The 15,695-nt window shown below is 48.3% G+C and overlaps 2 protein-coding genes and 1 long non-coding RNA gene across 3 annotated transcripts; 2 read left to right on the top strand and 1 right to left on the bottom strand.

Annotated features, from left to right (window-relative positions):
- Window positions 1–444: 444 nt before the first annotated feature.
- Window positions 445–2,445, bottom strand: SPRYD4 (SPRY domain containing 4). Its single transcript, XM_060025010.1, has 2 exons — window positions 2,295–2,445; window positions 445–1,927 (listed from the first exon to the last, which is right to left on the bottom strand). The coding sequence occupies exons 1-2, from the start codon at window positions 2,377–2,379 to the stop codon at window positions 1,389–1,391; spliced, it is 624 nt and encodes a 207-aa protein (XP_059880993.1). The 5' UTR covers window positions 2,380–2,445; the 3' UTR covers window positions 445–1,388.
- Window positions 1,934–7,589, top strand: LOC132433790 (uncharacterized). The gene is made up of 3 exons (XR_009521212.1): window positions 1,934–2,058; window positions 6,613–6,708; window positions 7,063–7,589. It is a non-coding gene; the product is annotated as an uncharacterized lncRNA (long non-coding RNA).
- Window positions 7,590–11,179: 3,590 nt separating this feature from the next.
- On the top strand, window positions 11,180–14,684 carry MIP (major intrinsic protein of lens fiber). Its single transcript, XM_060025009.1, has 4 exons — window positions 11,180–11,539; window positions 12,029–12,193; window positions 12,631–12,711; window positions 14,455–14,684. The coding sequence occupies exons 1-4, from the start codon at window positions 11,180–11,182 to the stop codon at window positions 14,638–14,640; spliced, it is 792 nt and encodes a 263-aa protein (XP_059880992.1). The 3' UTR covers window positions 14,641–14,684.
- The last annotated feature ends 1,011 nt before the right edge of the window (window positions 14,685–15,695 follow it).

Raw genomic sequence — 15,695 nt, 5'->3', positions numbered from 1 at the left:
GAAGTGCCTTTGTGGACTCCTGCAGTAGAGCCATCCATGAAGATTGTGGGCTTCTTTAAGGGACAGCCTAATGGCTTAGCCCACTCCAGATCATCCCAGGTCTTCACGCAGGTCCCCTCTTCCTCTCTCTGAAGAAGCCATTATGAGAGAGAGATACTCTGGTAAGGGGCTCTAGCCACCACGCACATGTATATATCCACAGAGAAAGAGAGGAGCTATGCACCAGGCTTTAGTCGTCTGGAGAGATCTGCCCCCCTTGACCAGGAGGTGCTGCTACTGCTAACAGCAATTTTATAGACAGAGGAAGTATTTTGTGCTCAAATAAACTTTAATTACACAAATTATTATTTTTGCTAGACCCAGTCCTTCTCTTTCTCCCCTAGGGCCATCCAGCTGCGTCACCATCATAAAGGTAGAGTAAGATGGAACCACAGGGTCATACAGAGCCCAAAGAATACATATTTCACATATATACTCACGCCACTAGGTTCTCTTCAATCCCAAATACTGCTTTAGGCTAAGTGTATTCTGCTCTAAGTGGGGACAAGTGCTTGGGTCTGAACAGGCCCCAAAATGGATTGTGCAAGACTTCAGGCCTCCCTCCTCCCTCTGCAAGTTACAACTATAGCAGAAATGAAGATGGAACTTCTCAAGAATAAAGTTTCTAGTACTAATCCCCACATGTCTCTTCCCCTTTGGTCATGGTTGTAACTGGTCCAATGATTGCAACAGATTGACCAAGTGTCAGAGGTGTGCAAATTAAGGCAGATGGACTCAGGGTGAGGAGAGCTGCAGCTGTCTGGGGCTGAGAGTCTGTAACACTGAGGTATTAGGCAAGGAGGGCTCTGTTCTCCTTCTGACACAGTCAATAAAGCACTACCTGAGGGAGCCAGAGCCCAGACTCTGTACGTGCTGTACAGAAAGGGCAAAGTCATTCACTGAACCACTCCTCCAGCCAGAGGTAGAAAGGATTTACTCTGGAGAGATTCGGTAGAGCCCCCAAAACAAACAGGTTACATGTGGGCAAAGGGAAGGAGAAGTAGCACAGTGATGAATAAATTCAAACAAAGCTGAAAAGTAAGACCCTAGGACTGAATACAGTCTGAGAAAGTCCTGGGCACAGGGAGGCAGAGAGACTGAAGGAAGCAAGTCAGAGAAAGTACATTCATGGTAGCCTAGGAAATTGGCAATAGTCTGGGGGAGGGGAGAGGATAGCTGTATGCCTAGCTTTCACAAGGTAGGGGAGAGGAAGCTGACAGATATTGCACAGAGGATCCATCACTGAATTGTGGGAGCTAGCAGTTGCTTGGGGCACAGTTAAAAGGTTTCAGACACTTGGATCAGGAGGCTGGCCAAGAGCGTGATTAGGGACTCCAGTGATGGACATACTAGAGGCCTTCAGGCACCTCAAGCCCCGAATGGGTCAGCAGCTCTCCATCCCAAAGGGCAAAAGCAGGCACCACTGGACCCCGGAAATCTGTCTGTAGTGTGTGGACCACAGCAACCCGGCTCACATCCACCAGACTCAGCTTCTGGGCCTCATACTCCAGCAGCAGCCCCACCTTCTCTGGCTGCCCAATGCCCTCAATAGGGGCTTTCTCGTTGGCCAACATGGTGTGCCACTTGCGCTGAGCATAGATGAACACCCAGGAACGATCGTCAACACCGATGCAGCTATCCCGGGAAATATCCACGTCTGCCACTCCTATCCGGAATTGCTGGGAGCGCTTCACTGTCACCTCCCAGTAGTGCCTGCCACTGGTAACCGCTGTGTCTGCCAGCACCACTGCCCACTCCCGGAAGCGCTCCACATTCGGGGCCAATTTTGTGGGCTCCAATCCCACCATGCCGTATTTGACACCTGTGTCACCTTTGAAGAGTGCCAGGCTGCTGTGAGCGGTCTTTTCTTCCAGTTTGAAACTGACGCCTGCGGGCAGAGCAAAGAGGCTGGATAATGACGTGCGCTAGAACTCTAGAACCAGTGACGTACATATTCCGATCTGAAACAGGCAGTCAAGAGATCACGAGGAAACACGGAAGAGTCGGAACGTCAAGCGGGTAAGAGAATGGGGGCGCTTTAGTATGGGCAGCCCAAGGATCCGAAAAACTCGGACTGGGGAAGCCCTGGAATTTAAAGAAACCAGAGAGTGTCCCAGGTTTGGAATCTCAAGACCAACGCGGTGGGGGAGGAGGAATGAGTCGAAGGGGCTGGAGTTGTTTCTCCGAGTGGGCTCCAGGAATAACAGACGGAAACTATTTTGGAAGTAAAAGAGAGTAAAATGATATAATCCTACCTCTGCGGGCATCTACGGCGGCAACCCCCAATCGTTTGGCTCCCCAACGGCTCAGGCACAGCGAACGACCAAAGGGCAGCGCCATCTTACGCCACGGATGAACAGGGCACGCCCCCCGCCCCGCCCCGCCCGCCTCCGCACTGGCTGAGACCCCTCCATCTGCCCGCCTGCTCTCCTGGCACTTTGTGCGCGAGAGGCAGCAGCGCAGTGTGATGACGTAAGAGAGCCAGCGCCCCGCAGGGAGCCGCCATTTTAGTGAATTCTGGTCTGGTTGCGTTCGGAACAGTTTATTCAATTTTTCCGCGGAGAGGAATGCTGTTCACGTTTTAACTAAATAGGACGTTTAGGAAGATGGGGTAACAAGATGGTTAAAGGTATAGATTTCAGAATTAAACAATAATTGTATTTTTCGAACCCGGCTCCTCTGTGTGACTGGGCAAATCACTTAACTTCTGTGAGCCTTAATGTTCTTATTTGTAAAACAAAAATGTCTAGCCGTCAGACCGTAGTAAAAATTAAACGAGAGAATTACCTAGGATACATCTTGACAAATAGCAGTCACTGGGTAAGTGGCAGTTGTTCTAATAAATAAGTGTTGGTTTTGTGTTTTCAGGACTGGCAATGGAAGGTTTAACTCAATATTTGGTTTTCTCAGGTGGAGGAACCCGAGTTTGCTCAAGATTTCATCTAATGCCTTCTCCCCGAAGGCAGAATCCACTATCACCTATTGGAGAACTCTCAAAATCTCTACTCCATATTTCTCTCCTGAGTTCCAGATCTGTATATCCAAAAGCTTATTGGACATTTCTACCTGAATGTCCCCCATTCACCTCAAATTTAACATGTCTAAAGCTAATTTCGTTTTTCTACACAGACTGGTGAACTGCAACCCACAACCAGCCCTTTGCCCAGGCCAGAAACCTGGAAGCCCTTCACTTCTTTGTTTCCCTCACTTCACATATCTGATTGTTATTAAATCCGTATCACATTATTTTTCCCCTGGACTGCTGCACTGGCTTTCTAACTGGTCTTACCTTCTCCCCAGTGCTGCTGTGGGAACATTTAAAGAGGTAGCTACCTACCTCATCATTAGGTTGTGAATTTCTTTTTCTTTTTAATAAATTTATTTATTTTGGGCTGCGTTGGGTCTTCGTTGCTGGACGCTTGGGCATTATCTAGTTGTGGTGAATGGGGGCTACTCTTCGTTGCGGTGCGCGGGCTTCTCTTTTTAGTGGCTTCTCTTGTTGCCGAGCAGGCTCCGCGGCATGTGGGATCTTCCCGGACCAGAGCTCGAACCCGTGTCCCCTGCTTTGGCAGGTAGATTCTTAACCACTGCGCCACCATGGAAGTCCACTATTTTTGAATGAATAAATGAAGCAGTTTTGGGACTTCCCTGGTGGTCCAGGGGTTAAGAATCTGCCTTCCAATGCAGGGGACACGGGAGTAATCCTTGGTCAAGGAACTAAGATCCCACATGCCATGCGGCAACTAAGGCCGTGTGCCGCAGCTAGAGAGCCCACGTGCCACAACGAAAGATTCCGCAGGCCGCAACTAAGATCCTGCATGCCGCAGCTAAGACCCGATGCTGCCAAATAAATAAATATTTTAAAAATAATTTAAAAATTTTAAAAAGGAAGTTTTGTGCTGATTCTTGCATGCAATAGCTCATTCCTTCCACCAGGGGTCAGCCTGGTCCAGCCTTTTCATCCTACTTAGTATGTGAGAAGAGAGGTTTCTATTCTTTTCAATCCTGGGAGGAAAGGCGTGAAGGTGACATTTCCTTCAGTAAAGTCCTGCTCTGTCAATACTTTGCATTTTGGTAGTAATGAGAGAAGAGTTCCAGGACTGTTTCTGTAGGATTTCTCCCTCGGTTCCACTTGGTCCTGAGAGCTGAAGCAATCACTGCACATTCCTTACACTGTCACTTAGACACAACTCTATTACTTTATTCCCTGCTCAGGGTATAGTGTCTTAACTGTCATCGCTTGCATTATTTCACTTTAACAGACTGACTATCCATCTGATAAACTCACCCTCATTCTGATGATTTACCTGCCTCGTTGCTAATGAACAAGTAATTAACTCTTTAACATTTCCATGCATAATAATTAGGAAGTGATAGAATTTTACCTGACAGAAGAAAGAGGAAGAGACATTCAAGTTACAGGGAACAGCTTAGACTAAAGCACTGGGTTATGAAGCAGAGTGGGTGTTTGAGGAACAACAAGGAGCACAGTATTGCTGGAGTTTCATGCTAAGGAGATGAGGAGAGCAGTTAGAAAAGTTGAGGCTGGATGATGAAGAGTCATGTATGCCCTGATAAGAGTGTCTTTCAGACATTCACAAGCTGTTGAAGGGAACACAGGGAAGTGACAAATTACAGGTACTTTTACAAACGTCAGGCTGGCAGCAGCATGGAGAATGAATTGGAGGGGATGAGACTAGAAACTGTTAAGCAGGGTCCAAGGCCACTAGAGTTAGGTGGGACATGGTGTGGGTTCAGCTATCCAAGAGGTAGAACTGATAGAACTTTGGTGACTGTTAGATGGGAGTGAGAGGATGGGGGAAGGAAAATTGATACATAGGTTTCTGACTTAATGAGGGGATACAGAAGGAAAAGCATGTTTGGATGGGGGAAAATAATTAGTTCAGTTTTGGACAGGCTGAATTTGTGGTCAGTGGGATACCCAAGTAGGTAAACCATTCCATAGATATATGGATATAAATTTCAAGGGAGGAGATGACTTAGATGAAGTCATCCAAGGAGAGGATGTAAACTAGAGTAATTAGGGAATAAACTGAAGGTGCAATCCAAGGGAATACCAGTATCTGAGATAACACATATAAAGTGCTTGGAACAGGACCTGACCCATAGTGAGCATTGGTCTGCCTGGCTTGGAGTTGTATCTGACTCCACAGGAAAGAAAGTAGTGAAGGAGGAAAGGACAGGATAGGCCAGTGTGTTTACTCTTTATTTCTTGGATTACCCCATTTCTAACATGTGGGGGCCCTGGTCTTTTCTAAGTGCTATGAGTGGGAGAGGGATGATGCACTCAGAGCTTGGTGATTGTTCTGGGCTTTGCCAGGAGTCAGCAGTCAGCAAAGCATAACCAGAGAAAGTGAGAGAAGGGGGGCCATCAGGAGCTAGCCAAAGGGGCTGCTAGCTTGTGCTATGCTGCAGCCTTTGTCCTAGTGAAACTGTCCACACAATGGAGTTGGGTTACATGCTGACCTGGCACTCTAAATATGAGGCTGGGATAGAGATTCCACATGGTAGAAGCAGAGATGGATGGCCACCCAGCCCCTCAGGACCATATCGCTGTTCAACCACATTGTAATTGTTAGAGAGGGTGGTCGATACTAAATCATAAATCATGTTTATATCAGATTAGTTCATGAATCAGTTCATTTATACTTTAAGGCAGCCAACTTGTGTATATTGCTTGGGCATATCTCATCTGATCCTCGTACAATCCTGTATGGTCAGTAGATGTTTTTATGGAACTCAAACTTGGGTTATTCTTTAGGTCCTGGTGTTACAGGCTGGCTAGGGAGTAGCTTCAGAAAAGTAGTGGGTAATCACATGGGACCCACTGTGGAGAAATGAAGCAAGACCAGTAGCTCTGCCTGAAGAGTCCCTAAGCTTTATAGACTCACTTGATCCCTAGTAGTGTGGATTATGCTTCCTATGGCACCTCTATGGGACAGAAATCGGGCCTTCTTTATTGAAGAGGGGAGTAAACTTAGGATCACTAGCTCCAGGAATATAAATAGGTTGAAAGCCTGATGGTTAGTAACCAAGAGATAAATCAAGTGTAGAGCTAGATGAGACTCCAGGATGTTTACTACCACAAGCCAGTAAGACTTAAAATAACTCTGTAACTACCCCAAGTTTCTTACTTTACAAATCCCTTTTATCCATTTCTGCAGTTCCTAGTGGAAAAAACTTCAAAAATGTTTATATGTTTACTTAAGGCCAGAGAGAGAAAGGTGGAGAATCTAGAAGTAAACTTCGTTGGCAATCCTTGAAAAGAGCCCCAAATACAAGAGTAGAGTAGAGTGGTAGCAAAAAAGTGAACGAACTAGCCAGAAAAGAAGCCAAAGATGAACTAGGGTGTGTCCTGGGTGATCCCGAGTGCTGACCCCAAGAATCCCCTGCACTCCCAGGCAATTCCTCACAGGTGCTTTCCGTTGCCCATTCCAGTGGCCCAAGTGCTCTTTCAGCATTGGTACCTTCTCACTGGTTGACTTTGTTTCTGGTGAGGGATGGGAATGGCCTTACCTCCCCTTCCCCGGAATTCTTTTCATTGTCTTCCAGATCCACACATTAGCTTTCCTCTTTACCTCTCTGGCTCCTGAAACCCAGGTTCATAGAGATGATTTGGGAGTGAAAGAATGAGTCTCTCCTTTCACTGTGAGTACCTCTGGTTGACTGAAGCCATTATAAGCTCCAGCCCCTCACTCAGTGAGGCTGGGGTTGAAGGGCTAAGGAGGAAGAAAAGCTTGGTAGGAGAGAGAAGCGCCGAGGTTGGGGAGAGTGGATGCCTAGGTGTGAGAATGTGTGAGTACAAATGTCGAAGGCTGCCTTGGGAAGGGCAGTGACTGGGGTTAGGGGTGGCAGGTTGAGGGATGAGGCTCCTCTGTATTGGCTGAAGGAAGGAGATGAGGGATGTTCCCTGACACAGGAGCAGAGCTCTCATCTCTCTGGCTGCCTCTTTCTCCAGTACCTGAAACAACTGTTCCTCATCTCCCAACTCCACCCACCTAGGCCTAGAATAGCAGTCTCCAAACTGGAGCAGGACACCCAACAGAGACTCCAGACCAGGCTGGCAAAATGGTGACCTGGGAGGTCAGATTCCTGGAGAGAGGAGGAACCACCATCTTTTTCTATAGACTCCATCCTTCTCCCATTGAAGCCAAGACATTTCATCTTCTCTGCCATTAAATTCCAGTCCAGGGACTTCCCTGGTGGTCCAGTGGTAAAGAATCCGCCTTCCAATGCAGGGGACGCTTGTTTGATCCCTGGTTGGGAAACTAAGATCCCATATGCCGCAGGGCAACTAAGTCCGCGCCACAACTACTGAGCTCGCAAGCCTCAGCGAGAGAGCCCACGTGCCTCAAACTACAGAGCCCACGGGCCCTGGAGCCCGCATGCCACAACTAGAGAGAAGCCCACGCGACACAACAAAAGATCCCTCATGCTGCAATGAAGATCCCGCGTGCCACAAGTAAGACCCAACGCAACCAAGAAAATAAAGGAAATAAATAAATATAAAAATATTTTGCCTCATAATTTTAAAAAATAGTAAAACAAAAAATAAAATAAATCCCAGTCCAACCAAGGGGGCCTTATTCTCTGATCACTTCCTTATTCTGTCTCTTAGTCCTTCTTCCTTCCTTTCACAACAGGTGGTTGGGGGTCAGTAGGTACAGAATGAAGAGGCTGAGGCCTGGTTGGGAGAGTTTGTTAAAGGGGATGGGGACAGAGAGAGGTTAAGGAGGAGAGGGGTGGGAGAACAGTGGGGAGAAGACAGCATGATCTTGCCGCCTTCCCTTCTTCCTCTCCCCCAAGACCTACAGAGCCGGCAGTTTTGGAGAGAGGTATTGGCTGAAGGCCTGGATACCCTGATCTTTATGGGGTTTGTCCTTAGGGCATCATGCCCCAGTGGGAGCTCTGTGTCAGGCACAGTCTCTCACCCCCTGCCTGGAGGGCTGGTAGTGGTGAGCCTGGCACAGGTTTTTGATGAGGTCAGTGGGGCCCAGACAAATCCGGCCCTGCCACTGGCACTGTTCTGGGCCCAATGGCTTGACCCTTTCCAGCGGGTATCCTATGTTCTGGCCCAGACACAGCAGCCATCCTGGCCTCAGTCCTCCTCTACCTGGTACTGCCATGGGTGACTGCAGCCTAGCTGGTCTCTCAGGTAAGCAGCAGCCCCTCTCCCTGAGTAGGACGACATTAGGTAGTTAAGGAGGGTGGATGGCTAGGACTTTACGGAATGAACAAAAGAGGGGGCAGCCCTGCTCTGTGCATCCTCTCATTAAGCCACTCAATACGATGCAATAGGCCAACGAGTCAGGTTCAGCAGCTCAGGAATTTGGGTGACTTGCTGCAGATTCTGCTCAAAGCTGCCTTTGTGGATAGATGGTGGGAGCTGTGGGCCAGTGGGAGGGATGTATGTGTCCTCCACCCCTGGTCTTAGCATCTCTGGTCCCTTCCAGATGAGCAAGAGGAGCTATATAGGCCAGGGCCAAGGCATGAAGTTCTTCTCCACTTTCCAGTTTGCCGTGGCTCACCAGCAGGTAGACCAGGCAGTCTGGCAGTGGGTTTCTCAGTGACTTCTGGAGTACTGGCATAGATAAGAACCCCACCCATACCAAGCAGCAGTCTTGGGGAAGGCTGGGTTCCATTCCTCAAAGGAGACACAGCTTTTTTTTTTTTTTCCTTCAGGAGGCTAGGCTAATAGAAAACATTGTGTATGCTAATTACATGTAAAGATATGCAAAAATTCATGTGCGCTTTTGAGAGCTCATCCCTAGTTTGAAAGTTTGGCATTCAGCTAAGTAGGGAGGCTGATGTGAAGGGAAATGGGCTGGGGTTCAGTTCTCCATGGGGTTCTTATCAACATCTGATAAAGAGTAAAGGGGACAGACTTCCCTGGTGGCGCAGTGGTTAAGAATCTGCCTGCCAATGCAGGGGACAGAGGTTTGAGCCCTGGTCTGGGAAGATGCCACATGCCATGGAGCAACTAAGCCCGTGCGCCACAACTACTGAGCCTGTGTTCTAGAGCCCGTGAGCCATAACTATGGAGCACACGTGCCACAACTACTGAGCCTGGGTGCCTAGGGCCCGTGCTCCGCAACAAGAGAAGCCACCGCAATGAGAAGCCCGCGCACCGTAACAAGGAGTAGCCCCCACTCGCAGCAAATAGAGAAAGCCTGTTGCACAGCAACGAAGACCTGACACAGCCAAAATTAATTAATTAATTAATTTTTTAAAAGAGTGAAGGAGAGAGGTTGGTAGCTCCAAATAAGGAAATTTAACCTTGTAGACACCAAATTTTATTTGGTGTCTACAAGGGCACCAAATTAGCTGCTCTTTGCCCTTCTATTCCTTACTATAAGAGGCTATAGGGTTAATGGTTCCTGTTGATAAAACCCTCATCAAATGGCTCCAATTTATTAAGTGCTTTGTTCTGTGCCAGGCACCATCCTGGGCTTGTACCTACATTACCTTATTTGATCCAGAGAAAACTGAGGCTCAGAGAGCTTACATTAATTTATTCAACAAATACTTATTTACTGCATACTGTGTGTCAAGCATGGGGTTTGCATGCAAATCGACAAGTCCCTGCCCTCCTGGAGTTTGTATCTAGTGGGGTAACTTCCCCACCTAGAAAGTGGTAAAGCCAGGATTTTTGTTGTTACTGCTATTCTTTATGGATTTCAAGTGCACAGAATAGTCCTTTGTTCATGACATCCCCTTCTCAATAGCCTATATGTGACTCCCAATTCCGGTGTTTCACACAGGAACAGCTTGTGATCTCTGTGACTTGCCACGATGTGGAGATGGTGGAGCCTATCAGTGTGTCCCATTCTGCCTTCTCCGCCACCACATAGCCCCCATCTCTACATCCCAAGTCCCTCACTAAGCCTGTCCACAACTGAACCTCTTTCCCCAAGCTTTTCTTCCTCATCTTGTCCTTTCCTCTCTCCTTGACCAGCCTGCTTCCCCAGATACCCACACCCCCAGACCTTTCCCTAGGCATAGAGGTTTAGGACTCCAGTGTCCTGATCACAGCCAGTTTAGGAGGAATTAGACACTCCCATTGCTTCATAGGCATGACTCAGTTTCCTTCCTCTCAGTACTTCCTGCTACGATCTTAGAGTTAGGAAAGATGAAGTACAAACTGAGTCTGAGATTTAACTACTCACCCCTTTTCCCCTCCCCAGCTCCCCAACCCCACTCTCAGCCTATCCATGGAAGATAGCATTTTCCTGCTCTCTACCCTGTGGTTTAAAAGGCCAGCCTGGGAATTCCCTGGCAGTCCGGTCCAGTGGTTAGGATTCCAAGCTTCCACTGCAGGGGGCACAGGTTCAATTCCTGGTCTGGGAACTAAGACCCTGCAAGCTGTGCGGTGTGGTAAAAATAAATGGATAGATAGATAGACAGATAATAAAAATAAAAGGCCAGGCTGAGGGTTTGGAAAGGGAGGTGCTGGCATGGGTCAGGGGGAGGGAACCCGGGCTCAGAGAAAGCCAGACGCAGCAGAACTATTCTGTCCCAGAGCTGCAGGGTCCACAGATTCCAGCCCAAACCAGCCAATGGGAGAAGGCCCTCTAATCCCAGAGAACTAAAGGATTCTCTTCAACTATCCAACTTCCCTGCTGGACCCCACTCTTGATCCCCACCCCCACCCTTACCCCGGCTTGTTCAGAGGAACCTGGAGGCCCCCAGGAGCAGTCAAATACTCCATGAAGTGAACTCAGCTTCACTAACCTCCCAAGCAGAGTTGAGGAATGGTCTAATATAGATGTCAGTCAGGACTATGAACCCCAACTTTGACTTGAGAAAGACAGATTCCTCCAGTTTCCCTGTTCTTAGTCCTTTTCTCTCAGAGCCTGACATAAGCCCTGACCCTATCCCCACCCTCACACCCATGGCTGTGCTCATCTCCCAATTGAGGAGGGAGGGGAAAATGTAGCAGCTTTATCGGATGCACAAGAGTGGTCCCAGCCCTCTGCAGCTGTGAAGGGGTTAAGAGGCTGGGCCAGCCACCTCAGCCTGCCCCTCCCAGGGATTAAAAGTCCTCTATAAAGGGGGCTGTCCATCCAGATCAGGCCAGGGGGGTATCAGGGACCCAGGCATTGTGCCTATCCCCCGTGCCATGTGGGAACTGCGGTCAGCCTCCTTCTGGAGGGCCATATCTGCTGAGTTCTTTGCCACCCTCTTCTATGTCTTCTTCGGGCTAGGGGCCTCACTGCGTTGGGCCCCTGGACCACTGCATATCTTGCAGGTGGCTTTGGCCTTTGGCCTGGCCCTGGCTACACTGGTGCAGGCTGTGGGCCACATCAGTGGAGCCCATGTCAATCCTGCAGTCACTTTTGCCTTCCTTGTGGGCTCCCAGATGTCCCTGCTCCGTGCCTTCTGCTACATGGCAGCCCAACTCCTGGGAGCCGTGGCTGGGGCTGCCGTGCTGTACAGTGTTACCCCGACTGCCGTCCGAGGAAACCTAGCACTTAACACGGTAATGGTTGGCTGAGTGGGGCTGGGGGAACCTGGTGCCCTGACTTCCTTCCTGAAGTGCAGGTAGATCAGTTCCCCAGGGGTCTGGGACAGTGTGTGTGTGTGTGTGTGTGTGTGTGTGTGTGTGTGTGTGTGTGTGTTCAGGGTGGGGAGGATCACAGGTGCTGTGGAGGGATAAGGAAGTCATAGAGCCCTGGACCTGAGTTCAGGTCCCAGCTTTTCTTCCAACTCCTGCAGGTTCTTGAAGAAACTTATTTTACCTTATGGGGCCTCAGTTTCCTCATCCATATTAGTGGGTGCATTTATTTCTACTATGAAGGAGTATTATTAGGAGAAATTAAGGAGCAAATACAATTACTATGAAAGAGGTTGTATTATCCTTCCTCTCCACGGAATGGATGCCATAAGGGGGTACCTGCCGGGGAAGCCTTGAGTAGGTAAGGCTGTGGCAGCCCTAATGCACTGCCCCCCTTCTTCTTCCTTTGCCCAGTTGCACCCTGGGGTGAGTGTGGGCCAGGCCACCATAGTGGAGATCTTCCTGACGCTCCAGTTCGTGCTCTGCATCTTTGCCACATACGACGAGAGGCGGAATGGCCGCCTGGGCTCCGTGGCCCTGGCCGTTGGCTTCTCCCTCACCCTGGGGCACCTCTTTGGGGTAAGCAGGAGAGGGGAGCAACTCTTGTTTAAGGATTCCCGGTCCCCCAAGCCTTTGTCGACTTTTAAGCATTCTTCTTGCCCACACCAAGGATCAAACCGTGCCCCTGCATTGAGAGCGCGGAGTCTTAACCACTGGACTGCCAGGGAAGTCCCTATTCTCCTCTCTTGTGATGGCTTTATCTAGTCCTTCTTGACCCCAAGGAGGAAAGGCATGCATCATGGGTAGATGTGGGTTTTGCCGGGGGATCCATAGTCTGTCCCCAGATGGGGCATTAGTGACTTCACCCCACTGTGGGACTTCCATGCAGGTTGTTCTCCCCTACTTGCTGCTGGCTGGAGGCAAGGTGCCAACCCTTGGTGGGCAGGTGGGTGGTGGGAGAGAAGCCAGGGTGGAGTGGGCGGGAAGTGTCTCAGTTACAACTGTGTCTTTTGCAGATGTATTATACTGGTGCAGGCATGAACCCTGCCCGCTCCTTTGCTCCTGCCATTCTTACCAGAAACTTCACCAACCACTGGGTGAGTGAGAGGAGAAGGGCAAGATCCTGAGGCCCTCCTGCATGGGTGTGGACTGCAGGTTCCCAGGTTTGGTTCCTGCTTTCCATCTGGATGTGTTGACTGCTCTACCAACACTCAGCTAAGGGGGCTGCACAGAGTTTGCATGCCTGTGTGAGCAGGATTCATTATTTTGCTAGAAAGATAGGCTCTTGTTCATATTGTTCCTTCACTAGTTAGTTAGGGATTTTTACTAAGTATTCACTGGATTCCAAACTAGGAGCTAAGAGGACAGAATACTGATCGGGAAGACAGAAGCTTCTACTCTCAGAGACCAGGATATGTATGAGCACAAATGGGCCTGGGCTTCATCCCAGTTCTCGCACTTTATTAGCTTCATGTGTGACCATGACAAATAACTCAATCATTCTGCATCTCAGTTTCCTTAACTACAAAATGGGATGTTATGAGAAATAAACGTGAAAATTATATGTGTGAAATATTTAGCACAGAATCTGATATGGAATAAGTCCTCAATAAAAATTGGCTATTTTTGTGTTGTTTGGCCATATACCAGCTAAACGTATGGAAATAATTCAAAAAATTTTTCAGAGTTGTACACCCATTTTCATGGCAGCATTATTTACAGGAGCCAAAATGTGGAAGCAATCCACGTGTCCCTCACAGATGAATGGATAAACAAAATGTAGTATATACATACAATAAAATAGTATTCAGCCTTCAAAAAGAAGCAAATTCTATACATGCTATATACAACATGAAGGAACCTTCAGGACATTATGCTCAGTGAAATAATCCAATCAGAAAAAGACACATATTGGGGACTTCCCTGGTGGCGCAGTGGTTAAGAATCTGCCTGCCATGCAGGGAACACGGATTCGAGCCCTGGTCCGGGAAGATCCCACATGCCGCGGAGCAACTAAGCCCATATGCCACAACTGCTGAGCCTGCGCTCTAGAGCCTGCGAGCCACAACTACTGAAGCCCGTGCGCCCAGAGCCCATACTCCACAACAAGAGAAGCCACCACGATGAGAAGCCCACACACCGCAATGAAGAATAGCCCCCGCTCTCTGCAACTAGAGAGGTCGCACAAGTTCTGCAACTAGAGAAAGCCCACAGGCAGCAAAAGACCCAGAAGCAGCCAAAAAAAAAGATAAAAGAAAAGAAAAAGACACATATTATATAATTCTACCTATACAAGGTATTTAGAGTAGTCAAATTTATTGAAACAAAGCAAAATGGTAGGTAACAGGGGCTGGGGAGAGGGGGAAATGGGGAGTTGTTTAATAGGTATAGAATTTCAGTTTTGCAAGATGAAAAAGTTCTGGAGATGGGCTGCACAACAACATGTATATACTTAACACTACTGAACTGTACAGTTAGAAATGGTTAAGATGGTAAATTTCATGTTATGTGTATTTTACCACAATTAAAAAGAAATTCTCAAAGCAATATGGAAACTAGTACAAACTTAGAGCAAAAAATAGAATATACATGTGCTAAGAATGTGTGGGATAAAGGTATAATTTAATGAGTCGGAAAAGAAATGGTAAGTTCTGTGGTGCAGGCAGTGCAGGAGTCTAAAGTTTTAAAATAAACAAACAAACACTGATTTCTACTTAAATAGTGCCCAGCTGTAATTGCCAAGTGCAGGATGTGTGTTTTACAACAATGGGGTTGGAAAAAGAGCAGCCTTGCTCTTGGTCCCCTCCCCAAACCTGATTATTCCTTTCCTCTTCCTGCAGGTGTACTGGGTGGGCCCAATCATTGGAGCAGGCCTGGGCAGTCTCCTTTATGACTTTCTCCTCTTCCCCCGGCTCAAGAGTGTTTCTGAGAGACTGTCTATTCTCAAGGGTGCCAGGCCCAGTGAATCCAACGGACAACCAGAGGGCACAGGGGAACCTGTTGAACTGAAGACCCAGGCCCTGTAAAAGCTCCAGCTGAATAGAGGGAATAGGAAGCTTCTGGGTTTACATGGAGGGGCTGAGCCAGCCCCTGGATAAAGAAAGAGACTGTGGGGAGGGGCATGTACTTCTTTATTTTTAAATTTATGTGTGTGTTTTATTTTTTTGCCTTTTGCTGTGTGAAATCTTTCAAGTTGCATTCATGAGCTGTTTGGTGCAAACTTCCCTTCCTCCCCATCCCACCTCTCTTCGCCGCTGTGTGTGCATGATTGTGCGTATGACTGTGAGTGAATGTGACCGTGTCTGAGTTTTGGGGCATGGCAGAGAGGTAGGGAAGGGAAAAGAGGTGTCACCCTATACCTTCCTCTCCCAACCCAGTGTGGTAAGTACAGGGAACCAAGACCTTAAGTTTCTGGCCTTTACCCTGCTGCTGGTCAAGTGTATGGCTCTAGGTTTCTGAGGGAGCAGGGAAGCAGTTAGTTACTCCTCAGAGGAGGCAGATGGAGAGAAGTGGAGGAGATGAGGCATTCCAAGAGTTGGTAGAAGCAGCTGGGCATGGTGGACGAAATGGAGGTATCAGCCCCAGATCAGGATGCCAAAAAGTTTTGGAGTAGTTAACCCGAGGGTGTAGCCTACTTATCTCAGAAATGCTTGCCCCAGGGACTTGGGTGGGGCAGTAGCTCTGAGAAAAGTGAACACTGGGGTTTGAACTATTCTATAAATCCACATCAACCTATCTACATCCACTGGCTGGGTTTTGCGTGCATTCTGGCATGATGGATCTGTTTGGAGGCCCTGGGCCACTGAGCTCCCAACCTAAGCAAAAGGTGGGTGAGCCTAGAATCTAGAAAAATTAAGTAGCTTAACTGTTCTGCCTGACACACCCGCAATGTGGCCTCCAAGCAGGTGGTACTTAAGCCCAGAAGAGCTCCCTAACGCCAAAACAGGAAACCTGATGCCTGGAGCAAATGCAGAGGTAGGGGTGGGGGACATAGGAGGAAAAGGATTTGACCCTCAGTTTTAATTTAGAGCAGCCCAAAACACTCTTCAAATGGCATCCTTCTGCTTTTATCACTAGTTCT

Source organism: Delphinus delphis, chromosome 11, assembly GCF_949987515.2.
Source record: "Delphinus delphis chromosome 11, mDelDel1.2, whole genome shotgun sequence".
Taxonomy (NCBI): Eukaryota; Metazoa; Chordata; class Mammalia; order Artiodactyla; family Delphinidae; genus Delphinus; species Delphinus delphis.
The sequence above is the reverse complement of the archived record's forward strand: the minus strand, read 5'-3'. Positions and strand labels throughout refer to the sequence as shown.

Bases quoted from the DNA above. Each gene is read 5' to 3' on its own strand.
- SPRYD4 (XM_060025010.1), bottom strand. From the start codon at position 2,379: ATGGCGCTGCCCTTTGGTCGTTCGCTGTGCCTGAGCCGTTGGGGAGCC. The intron at 1,928-2,294 runs GTAGGATTATAT...CTCTGCCCGCAG, and splicing joins CGCCGTAGATGCCCGCAGAG to GCGTCAGTTTCAAACTGGAA.
- MIP (XM_060025009.1), top strand. From the start codon at position 11,180: ATGTGGGAACTGCGGTCAGCCTCCTTCTGGAGGGCCATATCTGCTGAG. The intron at 11,540-12,028 runs GTAATGGTTGGC...TCCTTTGCCCAG, and splicing joins GAAACCTAGCACTTAACACG to TTGCACCCTGGGGTGAGTGT. The intron at 12,712-14,454 runs GTGAGTGAGAGG...CTCTTCCTGCAG, and splicing joins GAAACTTCACCAACCACTGG to GTGTACTGGGTGGGCCCAAT.